This window comes from Micropterus dolomieu, linkage group LG16 (genome assembly GCF_021292245.1).
Source record: "Micropterus dolomieu isolate WLL.071019.BEF.003 ecotype Adirondacks linkage group LG16, ASM2129224v1, whole genome shotgun sequence".
NCBI lineage: Eukaryota > Metazoa > Chordata > Actinopteri > Centrarchiformes > Centrarchidae > Micropterus > Micropterus dolomieu.
The window spans coordinates 1326637-1339606 of record NC_060165.1 but is presented as its reverse complement, the minus strand read 5'-3'; the positions used below and the strand labels follow the sequence as shown (position 1 = coordinate 1339606).

Sequence of the window (12970 nt, the reverse complement as noted above, 5' to 3'; positions counted from 1 at the left end):
TGAGAAGAGATCAGATGAGACAGTGCCTTAAGTTTCGAGACCTTTATTACCAAACCAAAAGCAATTGCAGATATATATCTGGAGACTCCTCACACCAACACAGAGTCTACTCTGAAGCAGTAAGCAGAGGAGTCTGTCTCTTCCTATGCAGCCTGACAATTTATAGAGGTAACCCAGAGTGGTGTGTCTGTGTGATTAGTGATTGGGTGCGGATGATTGAATCACCAGGTATGGTATGTGTTTGTGTCAACACAACTGCCTCACAAACTAAGTATTGCAACACAAGTTACATAAGATATAAAGAGAGCATCATGTACCCACCCTAATAACCTGACAAAACCGAAAGCCAAAAAGGGAAAGAAGCATGATAAAGCCCCAAATGAGACTGATGGTCAATGCTCCCGGAGCTAGCTGAGCTAGCTGCTATAGCCTCGGTATCGGGTAACAACCTGACACAGATTCAAAATTAAAGGTAAAATCGCCGGCCTACCTGAGAAGATGGAGAACTGAGTTTTTGGTGAAGTGCATCCCTGATGCTGCTGTGTGCTTACAACTCTAAACCAGTGGTTCTCAAACCAGGACCCCTAAACTCACACAAATTACACCATGGACCATCATTTGATAAGATATAATCTCAGGATCACCCATCTGATAAGATTTTTGGTTTTAGATGTTTTATTACTGAACATTTATATAACTCATGACCAAAATAGACTGTCACTGTGTTACTTATGGATGGAATTAATTCTGGAGCGAGGACTGGCTTCATTCACCCATGGATCCACAGACAGGGTGTTTGTTTTCTTCCCTGCAGGATGCAGAGACCTTTTCATGCATGTGACTTTTGTGCTGTATTCACCTAACCCTTAACCTGGACATTTCCACAACCATTTCTTTTTCTGTCCACAAGTATTTCTTCACATTGCCACATGTCCATTAATTGTATTGTGTTTTGAACCTACAGTAAATGTATAATGCACTGAACTCTATTGGACAATAGTGCTTTATTGACAAAGTACTAGGAAGTATGTGAAAGCACATCTGGTCCAGAGGGTTTTCTCAAACACTCCACTTAATTTTTTAAGCACATTTCCCACAATTCTATAATATTTATAAATTAAAATGTAAACATTTAGAACATTAGTCTACATTGACCATCTGAATTCAAATTTGTTTGTGGACTGCTGTTTTGAAGCCTCGTATTTGACATTTTGGCTGCCACCGTGTTGATTTTTTTGCAACAAGGCAATGGACGTGACCATATTCGGAAGTGATAGTTGCGTTAGAAAGCTTGAAAAATGAACAGTCAACTCCTAATAAGCTTTTTCAACGGTACTGGCTAAATTTACACAGAGCAGCGGTTAGCAGTCACTCAATCCTGACTGACAGGTTGCAATGGTAGCAACATGTCAATCACAAGGTAGTCGTGTCCTAAAGCCTCCCCTGCTTTATGGTCTATTTTCCTCTAAATGGGAGCATAATTTATAAAATTAACATCATGCTGTGTTGAAGAAGACTTGAAACTAGCGACTGAGACCATAAACTCATTAGGAAAGTGTTTACTTAGGGAATAATTCAGGTGAGAAAGAGGTTTATTTTACCATTATTTCTAATGGAACTTCTTTTGCAGCCACAGTAGTTGCCCCAGGCTGGCTTCAATCATGTGAGCTGGAGGTTGCTTTTAGCAAAAATGTGCTATGGACTTTTAAGAACATTCAACCTCTTTCGTATTTTGTTTCAGAATAAAATTCTGTGCATTTACAGTGAGAAATGGGAATGAAAAATCTTGATTTTAATTACAACTGTAGTACATTTTAATGTTCTCTTCTAAATTGTATTATAGTTTATGTTCCAAATTCGCACTCATTCATCTCCAGAGCATGATGCACCTGTCTGGCTTCTGCCTGCAGCATGCATCTCACTGTCCCTGCCTCTCTGAGCTGCCTGCACTAATCATGTTTTTGTGTTTTAGCTTGTCAGTCATACCTCTTTACAAATAGCTTCTACATTTTTTGGTTTTGGCTTGTGAATTCATATTACTATAAAGTCGTGGTCTACTAAATTTGAAAATGCGTGTGTTGAATGTGGTTCTTATTAGGAGGAGGTATTTTAACACATTCTCTACTATAGATTGGGAGGACAGATTGGTATTTTCTTAGACATAACACCCCCAAATAAATCATGGTTAGCCTACAGACATCACACAGAGTTACAATTCATACATTCAATAATAATACATTTTGTGAAACTTTATTTGAGTTGTAAAAAGTGCAGACAAAGATCATATTTATCACTTGATGCATAGACTGGTGTTTGCCCCTCTTTGTCCGATGATACACGCCCCTTCCAAAAAGCCACCAATCAGAGCTCACGCTGAACGTCATATAAATGGTCCGTTCGACTTCCTCCTTCCTCACTGATACGGAAAGTTTGAGGTCTGTTGCTACGGGACTTCAGTCAGTTGTTACGCGGTGAAAGTTCACCCTAGAAAAATAATAGAGAACCTTTACAACGGTTTTGAGGAAGTGTTGTGAAATGCGTTAAATATGGTGAACCGCATAGACATGGTAAGTTACACTAACGCTGGGTGTCATGTTAAAGAACACATTTATATTTTTAATGTATTTTAAACCTTCTTTCGTTTAAATGTGACAAATAGTAAACGCACCGAGAAAACATGTAACGTTGTAAGGTATAATACACTTAGCTGTAAGTTATGTGACGCAGATTTAGTTAAATTTACTTTAAAATACAAACGTGCTTGGAAAGCGTAATGATCACCATAAGTTAGTTAACGTTATGCCTTTTGTTCGCAGCGACACTAACGTTTCTGGCCTCGGATAGAAAAAAACTAACGTTACCGTTGGTTGTACCTTGAGCAACCTTTAGCATTTTAAAACTGACTGAAATGGAAGTAATGTTACTGTTGCGTGTGGTTATTTTAATCGCTTTCTCGTCTTTTATAAACTTATGCATTTGTTGTACGCATTAACTAGAACTGGGCTTTGGCTAACTAGGTTAACTTGGATGGTAAATTAATGTAATTACTCCATTGGTCAACGAGCCAGCTATGAAGGGCCGTGACTATCTGGAGAAGCTAGCGGGGACTCTCCTCCTTTTGAATATATAGGTATGCGAATTCATAGAAATCCGGTAACTTGCTTACAAAACATGATCAAGCGCGAACTGCGACACGGCAAGTACTGTAGCTAACGTTAGCAAAGTTGTGAGTTAGCAAACTGTATCAACAGTTGCTGCTGCAAAGCTAACATGCAGAGAGGAGGAGACTGTCCCAGAGCAGCATAGCAGCTCCAGACTGAGATCCTCCACTATACTGCTGCTATAGCTAACATCACAACAACTGCAAGAAAGTAAGCTGAAAGTCCTTGGGTAACGTTAAGTAACTTGATTTAATGACACTGACAGATATATCATGGCTGGAATAGTGGTGGAGTCGAGCAGCTATGTACAACGGCCTATAACCTCGACCTCCCAGTTGTATAATAACGTTTAGCCTAACGTTACATAGCTATCCTTATTAGCTAGGCTCCTTGCATGCTTGCTATTAACTTTTTTGAGGTGGGTCTCCGACATTGACCGCCTGTTGGACAGATTTGTGCAGCCATGTTTATGATGTTAACCATTCAGTTAGGGTTGGTCATATGTCGATGTATTTGCGAGAGCGAACTAGAGGGGTTCTGAGCGAACATATGAGCTCCACAGCTCTTCAATAAACTACGTTTTTGCTTTACCCATTTTAAATTATGTTACAAAAAAAATATGCGGAGGTCAGTGGCAGCCACAAATAACTCCTGTATGGGTAACACTAAAGTTGACGTTTTTACTTGGTGAATTTTGGGTAGTTAATGTCATTTTTATATTTTTTAAAGATTTCTTGTTAGGGTTTTTTCTTTGTAGTAGGATATGGAAGATAAATTATATGCATAATTTAACAAATGCAAAGTTGAGTAAACAGAAGAAAAATCGAATATATATTTGGTGTGACCATCCTTTTAAACAAGCATTAATTCAAGGTACACTTGAATAAAGTCAGGGATTTTGTAGGCATTTCATGTGGTGTATGATTAAACAGTTATACACAAAAGGTGCTAACGATCATAAAATATGTAGGTTGAAACGCAATCCTTAAAGGAGACCTATTATACTGCTTTTCCAGTCCTATATTGTAATTCTGTGACGCATGTATAGCAGCTTTACATGATTCAAAGTAAAAAATAAATAAAAAAATTCTTATACTGACTCTTCATGTAGGCCTTCATTTCAGCCTCTGTCTGAAATAAGCTCTAGATGCTCCTGTCTCTTTAAAGCACCCCCTCTCAAAGCCCACTGTCTTCTGATTGGCCAAGACCTGAAGCATGTTACCAGGCTGCTGTTGTTGCTGGGGGGAACAGGCAGAGGGAGCGTTGCCATGCTGTTGCTATGGGAGCCAATGACATGGCTGTTTCTCTATACAGAGTTCGGCAAGTTCGGACTTCTGTACTTAAAGCTCGGACTTGGCAAGTTTGGCTTGGGAGTACAAACTTCCAGGAACGGGAGCAGTCAGTCATTCAGCAATTGGAACAGCAGCAGACTTGATGGCCAGACCCGTTAGCGGGCGGGACCTCAATTTCCGAAAACATCGTAGCAATTTTTAAAATCAGCTCTGTCTTGAGAAATCAACCACATATTTGTAGTTTAAACAACTATATTCCCGCATAAAAAAATCTCTTAAAACTACTATATGTGACACAAGAACAGCAGTATTATAAGTTACAGTTCTGTTTTCTCGTCCGACATTTCTGCTTTTTGGCGGCGAAATGCATCCTGGGATATCTGGCGATCCGAAGTCCACACAAGTCACCACCGATGCAGGTTCGGTAAAAGGGGCGGAGCGAGAACACATCCGGGTATTTGACTGTACTTGGCTAGATGCAGACTTTTGAATTGGAACAGTACTTTGGCTGCGACTGATGACGTTTCACAAGAACGCAGATTGAGAAACAGCCCATATATAGAACACCGGCACTGTACGTAGAATGGAGCTGCTGGAAGAAAAAGCAGTTCAGAACAGGAGGAAATCTGAGGTTTTGGCTCACAGGGATTTCTTTTAAATAGTTCAACCTCATCATTTGAAGCTTTGGCCATGTTTGACATGAACATCCAACATTGTAAATAAGTCATGAAATGTAGAAAGGCATAATAGGTCTCCTTTAAAGTGGTGAGAATGTGGATCGGGTCTTTAGCTGGCCTAGCCCGGCCTTGTCTCAATCATTTGCTAGTAAGTGCAAACAAAAGCACAACCATAGGCAAAGGATTCTTAAGTTAAAGGTCACTTTGAATGTGAAATCAGCAAACTACTAATTGTCCTCTTGTTTTTTTTTTTTACATTTGTTTCCTAGACCTGGGAAGCGCTTAATTGAAGTCATCACTTGAAAGGTTGCTCTACATGCAGTGCGATGTGGATGTCCACACAGCCAAGGAGGGGGCCCCATCCTGCGTAACACCGGACTATCCTTGGTGTTTTCACGTCACTTTAAGACAACAATGTTACACGTTTACTGTGGACAACAAAGGGAATGTTCTAAGGGAAATTTTCATATTCCAGAAGAGTCACATTTGAACAATAATACTGGACTGCAGCAAAGACGAGATTTAAATTATGCCTTATCAGCCGGTACCAGTTCTGCACCTCAGGAAGACTGCCTTGGAATCACATTTCCATTACAGGATCAGTGTTCTTTTGTGTCTGAGAGCAAACGGGAGACAATGTGTCCACTGCTGTACAACTTGCTGAAAGCAAATCCTCCAGATTCCAAATCCCGTACCTCCCCATGTCCTTCGTCAGAAGAAATTTTGACTGAAATGAATTCTGACACTAATTTTTCAGATATGAACTGCAGGGGTGGGCAAGTGAAAAGTTCCCAAACTGCGCTTAACTGTGGCCAGACTACAACACAACACCTAGATCATTCAAGAGGAACTCATTTCACCCTGCGTCAGCCGCAGGTCTCCCCATCCTCTTTTAGCGCTCAGCTATCCACAAACAAAGTCTCGCCGGTTGAAGAAACGGAACCTATAGATGACCAAAAACTGGACTTTATTGTAAAAAGGCTTGCAAAATTATATAAAAACAAAAATAATGGACACCCACACATCAATAAGGGGTGGAATTTTTGCACTGACAGGAACTTGACACTCCCATCTGACGGCATCATGTCCAACAGTGTTGCCCATCTCCCTACAACCTCTGCCTCTGACAAAGATGATGTTGAAAGGCAAAGTGCTGTAATTGCGCAGCGCACTGCTGCAGCTGGACAAAAAGGAGAGGACAGTTCGAAGGGGAGCAAAGCAGATGCTGATTTGCTTATCAAATCTAAAGAGACAGGTTATTGTTCTACATCTGTATCAGAGAAACCTTCAACAGGTACACTAATCTCTGCTGTAGGAGACTCATCACATGCTTATAAAAATCAATCTTTTTAGAACCGTGTATCTGCGGCTTTGGATTTGCCTGTAAAAAAACACTTCGATGTAACTATGCATGCACATGGCAAACTTTTTTACTCAGATCACTATAAAGACAAAACATTTTCCTGTAGCAATGATGAAAGTTTCCGTAGTAAATATTATGATAAGCATTTACAGAGTGGCTTGACCACTCTTCATTATTCATTAACTGCGCTAAAGGAGTTGATTGCTAGTCTGGAGAATGTAGAAACCATTGCAGAGATGGACAATTTATCTAAAGTCATACTGCAACAATATTGGAATGGGAATATAGATAACGTTCATCTCTTTACATCCACAGAATATCCACAAATTATGATGAAAGTTGCTGCCAATTGCGCCAAGAGTGAAGATGAGAGTCCGGTGGTTCTCACCGCAATGTCTGAAGTGACCTTGGATGAACCGACTGAGAAGCACTCTTCAATGCTCAACTGCTGCTTGCCACAAGAAGAATATAAGCCTCTTCATTTAAATATCAAGAATTTGGATGACACACACCAAGTGCCTAGTGTTGGTTGGTTCAAATATATGACAGAAGAGGAGAAAGGAGATGCAGGCCTTAAACCAGTGGAGACACTAGGGTTGGACAATGTGCACACAAAGTCCAGTTTAGAGGTATCTGAAAACAAAATGCTCCTTGAAAATCCAAAGAATAACATTGCTGAACAACATTGTGATGTTGGCAATAAGGATGTAATTGCACATCCCAAACTAAATTCATCAATTGATAACATTTTTCACGTATCAATGCAAAGTGAAATGGTGTGCAACCAAACAAGTCGTGCAGGTGTGAGGGAGGATGCAGGTTCTGTGCTGTCACAGACTGATCTAAGGACTGCAGTTTATGAAAACAAAGTCAAAGAACATGCCCCTCTATTTAAAGGCAAGGGTGAGGAAGCACATTTTGAACAAATTTTAAAAGATCCATTTTATGAAGACATTTCAGATGAAGACAACTTTATCAAGCCGTCACAACTGGCCAAAATCACCCCAAACACAGAGCATGCGGAATCAAGCTTTGCAGTATATTATGAAGACCCACAGTATGAAGACATAAGTGAGGATGAAAATGTGCAGATGGAGAATATGTCTGTGGAGAGGCCTTTGCTTACACAAGTACCTGAACGCAACGACAAGCAGTCACCATTGGAAAATAAAGGCCATGAGCATGGTCAGGCTCACATGAAGATGGCAGTCATTTCAGATATAGCACAACATTGCTCTCCATGTTTTATGGAAACTGATGACTTTGATTTAAGTCCTAAGTGCGACAGTAACAGCCATCTGGGATTGCCAACAAACCACTCTGTTTCATGTAGTCCTTCCTCTTTTTTGAATGATGAGACTGATCAGATGGAGGATGATGACTGGACAGTCATACCAATCAGCATTTCAGACCTTAAATTTGAAATGGATGATGAAGACCAAGACAGCCCAGAAAATGTTCTGCTAGATGATGATGAAACTGGAGACAAAGAGAGATCATATGACAGAAGTTCCACACACCATGAGTCACCGTGGCCAGCTCCAAAACCAGGACCAGCTTCTGCTTCAACAGGAAAGCTAGAGGTGTTTGACACAATTCAGAGCTTTCAACAAGCAAAATGTTTACAATTTAAGAATATATTCGAGGTGGTATCAGACAAGTGCCTATCTGAACATGAAGTGGACTCTGGGGGAGAAGCATATAAACTTCAGAACAGGAGTGAGTCTGAGCATGAAGACAGCTGTGATACTGAAGACAGTTGTGATTACTCATCAGGTACAGAACATAACTATATGACTGTGCACAGGCAGTTTTGGGAGAAGAGGTCAGCACCTCTGCTCCCAGAGACTGATGAAGATGTGTCTGAAAGAGAGGGTGAAGATAATGATGTAATAATCATTGATTCTGACACAGAGGATGAAGGTGACCAAATCTGCAAAAAGAAGGCAGGAAGAAACAGGAAGAGAATATTCTCTTCAGGCTCAGAGGATAGTGGTGATGGACCATATAGTCAACAAAAGAGACAATCACCTGAAACTGTGAACAGTTGGTGTGGAACTATTGAAGAAAAGTTTCCAAAAAACAGACTGCCATCTGCAGGCTCACCAGCACCACAGCACCAGTCTAAACTTGATGAAATGGGGTTTAAAGAAGTGACACAGGATGCTTGCTCTGACCGGTCACACAGTACGGGCGAGAGTGGGCAGCCGATTGAAACCAAAGCTGGCTCTGATCATGTTAAACAGAAGACTGACAGGCAAAAGATTGCTAAAAAGGATGATGTAATAATCCTTGATTCTGACACAGGTGATGACGATGATCAAAACTACAAAAAGAAGGCAAACAAGAAGAGATTCTCCTCAGGCTCAACAGATGGTGGTGATGCCCCCTGTGTTCAACAAAAGAGGCATGCACCTGAAACTGCAGGCAGTCGGTGTGGAAATATTAAAGCAAAGTTTAAAAAAAGCAGACTGCCATCTGCAGACTCATCACTGCCACAGCACCAGTCTAAAGTTGATGATACACAGTTTAAAGAAGTGACGCAGGATGCATGCTCTAATCAGTCACACAGTGTAAAAAAGAGTGGGCATCTGATTGGAACTAAATGTGGCTCTGATCATGTTCAACACAAGACTAACAGACAAATAACCTCAAAAAGAAAAGTTTCCCATGATTCTGATGAAGTGCTTAAAAAAGACAACTTCAGCAAAAAGAAGACAAATACAAAGAATATACTCCCATCAGGATCAGAGGACAGTTGTGATTCTTTATTTGCTAAACAAAGCAGTCCTTCAACTGAAACTGTGGATTATCTTTGTGGAACTGCCAATGAAAAGCCTGAAAAAAACACTCAGTCATTTAAAGATTTACCAGAGAAGCAGCTGCAGTCTGTGGACACTGTGAGTCAGAATCCCGTGATTCCTCGCTTTCTTGTTCAGCGGTCTCCCCAACCCAATGACTACTTGCAACTTTTAAAAGAATCTAGAGTCCACAGGCAGGACAAAGATGAAACCCAGTGTCCAAAGCGTCCCACACCAACCAGAAAACAGACTGACTCCAGTGGAATTAATATGACTCATTTGTTCAGAAATAAAAAGGGAAGATTTGTATCCAAACCACAACTTGCAGATGAGATGCACCATGCAACAAAGAATAAATTTCAGGCCAACGTAACAAAACCCAAACTTTCGTCACCTAGCCAGGAAGGCCCACCCACCTCCACCTGTAGCTTGTCTTCCTGTGGAAAAGGTTCTGAAGCCAGACAAAGCTCAGCCTCCCAAAGAGGTTTGTCTCAGTCTGGAGAAACCGCCACCTCTTCTAGTCTTCCTAAATCTAAGCAGAATCCATCTATTCCCAGAAATGTGTCTTCATCCACTCTACGGAGGTCTCACTGTAATGGCAACCCCTCCACATTAGATCATCCATACACTCCTACACAAGGTCAATCATCTGCAACCATGCAATCATCAGCAAGGAAACAAGTGACCGAAGAATGGCAGAACGGCTATTACCCAACCAGGAGAGACAGAAAAACTAGCCTGGGGATGGAGGATGACTTGAAAACCACAAATCATAATTCTGGAAGGGAAGCTAGACCAGGACCGAGGCACTATGACAGGGCACCCAAACTGAGGCACAACTTAGATTCTGCAACCCCTCTGATGAAGAAGTCCCAGATTGACGCCATACAGTGGACAAAGGCCATAACTCGTGATGCCCCAAGGGAACTAGGTGTGTTCTTTTGAAGTCTCTAAACTGCATTTTAATTGTCTTTTAATAAATTCATATGATGATGAAAATCAAGTTATTTTTAATGCCTCTAATCTGAATGCATGTTCCTAACCCATATTCTTACCATAGGCTCTGGGGTGAATAGTCACAGAAGTGGTCAAAGAACAGTGGCCACGCCAACAAAAGGTGATGCTTCCAGGATCAAGGATCAAGGTAGTTTATCATCATACGACACAAAGCTGTACATTGAAAAGAAAGTGTCTAGTCCCTTACGTAACATAACATTTATATTAGAATAGGTTCACATAAATTCTAGGCCTGCACGATATGAGGAAGATCTGCGATAACATTGATATGACTTGCGATAAATAAACAAATATTGATGTGTGCATAGTAGCTGCCTGGTTGTCTTCAAATTCAGAATAGGATTAGAATTTAATATTTTAAATACAATGTTCTAGAGTAGCAACAGTAAAGTTTACTACAGTAAAGTCACTACACACACTCAATATCTCAGTGGAAACCAATCTAAAACGTCAGTGAAATAAATCACATTTCTGACATCAAAATACTGAGCGAGGTTTAGAACAGGGTACCTGTGGGGGTATTTAAAAGGCCTTAAATTTCATATTCCAAAAATAAGGCCTTTAATAGTATTAAATTTCGTTTAGAGATCTTAAATTTTGCTTGTCCTTTCGTAGGATTTAATTAATGCCGAAACATCATAAATATTTTGTGTGTGAGACTTCATAATATATTCCATTTGGTGTGGTAGATGTTATACGGTAGTACAGGTAATGTTACTATTTACGTCCTTGTTCAGCTTTACGCTCTGAACTGTGAAGTGTTTGCGGTGCACGAGCTCTGGCATCCAGCTCCAAGCAAATCAGTCGGTTACTAGAAAAGAAAAGAAAATGTCTGACTTGGTAGTAATGTTAGCTAGACGACTCAGAATGGGAAAGTGTCGGAAATTCAGAAAGCCAGAGATACGAACAAGTTGGCGGACGAGGCTGAGGGCAGTGGTGCTGAGGTTAGCACAACAAGCTGATCGGCGTGCGAGCCAGTCACACTGGCCAGCGCTAATGGAACAGCGGCACTGGAAGACCCGCTGAAGGTTACTGGTCAGTGAATGATACAACAGCAACGGAGAGACAGGTGTGTATGAGACGAGGACCATGTCCGTGTGTCGCTGTTGCACCGCTGTTATAGGCTAACGTTATGAATGGAAACATCAATCTAACGCACATTAAACTTAAATCACCCAGATGCGGCGATCACGGAAACGAGGGAAAAACAAACCGGACCCCAACTACTTTTCCCCACTGCTTTCAAGCCAATACTATATAACACTACATTTCAAGCAGCCTTTAGATGCTTTAGAAAAACCAAACTGGATGAATAATCACTGAAGCGATTGGCATATTATATTATCTTACATTACTTTATCTAGCCAAGGTGTAACTAATTGCAACAACTCACCACACAATTTTGATGTTTGTATTTTTGATTTCACCTCTTAAGAGTTCTTAGTGCACAAATATTGTATTCATTTCATAGGTGTCACACTGTGGATACTGGGGACATGTCTCCATCACTTTGTTTAAAGCATTTGTTAAATAAGTTCTGAAAAAAGCTTGCAACAAGAAATGTTAAAAATACAAATTAATACTTTGAGAAATGTTTATTTGCTCAATAAGTAAACATGCAATGCAATTTAAAGATAAAAGAAACAAATATGCATTGTTTAAAAAAGTTTAAGCTAAAAAAATCACTTTATTTAAATAAAGACAATTCTACCATAAATTGGTGCAGAAAATGTCTCCAAAATGCAGGAAATGAAGTGTTGAGTGCTCAAAATTTTCTAGGGGACCCCCATTTATATATTTCAGCATTGAATATTTCAGAATCAGAAGGAGCTTTATTGCCAAGTAGTGTTTTACACATACAAGGAATTTGCTGTGGTGATAAGCTGCTACACGTAGACAAACATACAGTCGACATAAATAAATGTAGAAATATACAAATATGGAATGGAAGAACAACGTTGCAGATATATACATGTGCATTATTTTGGGTCTGTGCCGTGCAGAAGTAACGCAACGGAAGAGATAGAGTGTGTGTGTGTGGAAAAAATATTCAAAAATATGTGCGACGTTCCAGGTCTGTGCCCGACACGAGATGAAACCGTATTTACATGTGCAGAGACATTTGTATCATTTGCAAGGGGGAGTGTCAGGCCTTGTTGATGAGGCTAGCTGTAGACGGGAAGAAACTGTTTTTGTGGCGAGAGGTTTTGGTCCTGATGGACCGCAGCCTCCTGCCAGAGGGAAGAGTCCTCAGAGTAGTTTGTACTTTCCTGCTCGCCGAGTCCTCGAGGCGTACAGGTCCAGAAGAGAAGGAAGATCGCAGCTGCAGTTTGGTTTTTCTCTGCAGGGTGAATGATACGCTGCAGCCTGCCCTTGTCCCTGGCAGTGGCAGCAGTGTACCAGATGGTGATGGAGGAGGTGAGGATGGACTCAATGATGGCGGTGTAGAAGTGCACCATCATTGTCTTTGGCAGGCTGAACTTCTTCAGCTGCGGCAGGAAGTACATCCTCTGCTGGGTCTTCTTGGTGAGGGAGGTGATGTTCAGCTCCCACTTGAGGTCCTGGGAGATGATGGTGCCCAGGAAGAGGAAGGAGTCCACAGTGGTGACTGGGGAGTCACACAGGATGATGGGGGAGGGTGGGGCTGGGCTCTTCCTCA

General features: G+C 40.9%; 1 protein-coding gene across 2 annotated transcripts in view; it reads left to right on the top strand.

The window, feature by feature from the left end:
- Positions 1-2410: 2410 nt before the first annotated feature.
- The window catches only part of LOC123984755, a 13629-nt gene continuing 3069 nt past the window's right edge, over positions 2411-12970 (top strand). The window contains exons 1-4 of one of the 2 annotated variants that reach the window (XM_046071854.1): positions 2411-2567; positions 5400-6424; positions 6809-10225; positions 10355-10438. In XM_046071854.1, the coding sequence (XP_045927810.1) occupies positions 5545-6424; positions 6809-10225; positions 10355-10438 (4381 nt within the window). In that variant the 5' untranslated portion in view covers positions 2411-2567; positions 5400-5544. Of the gene's footprint in view, positions 2568-5399; positions 10226-10354; positions 10439-12970 lie in introns of both variants that reach the window. The other variant, XM_046071855.1, reaches the window with a different exon arrangement.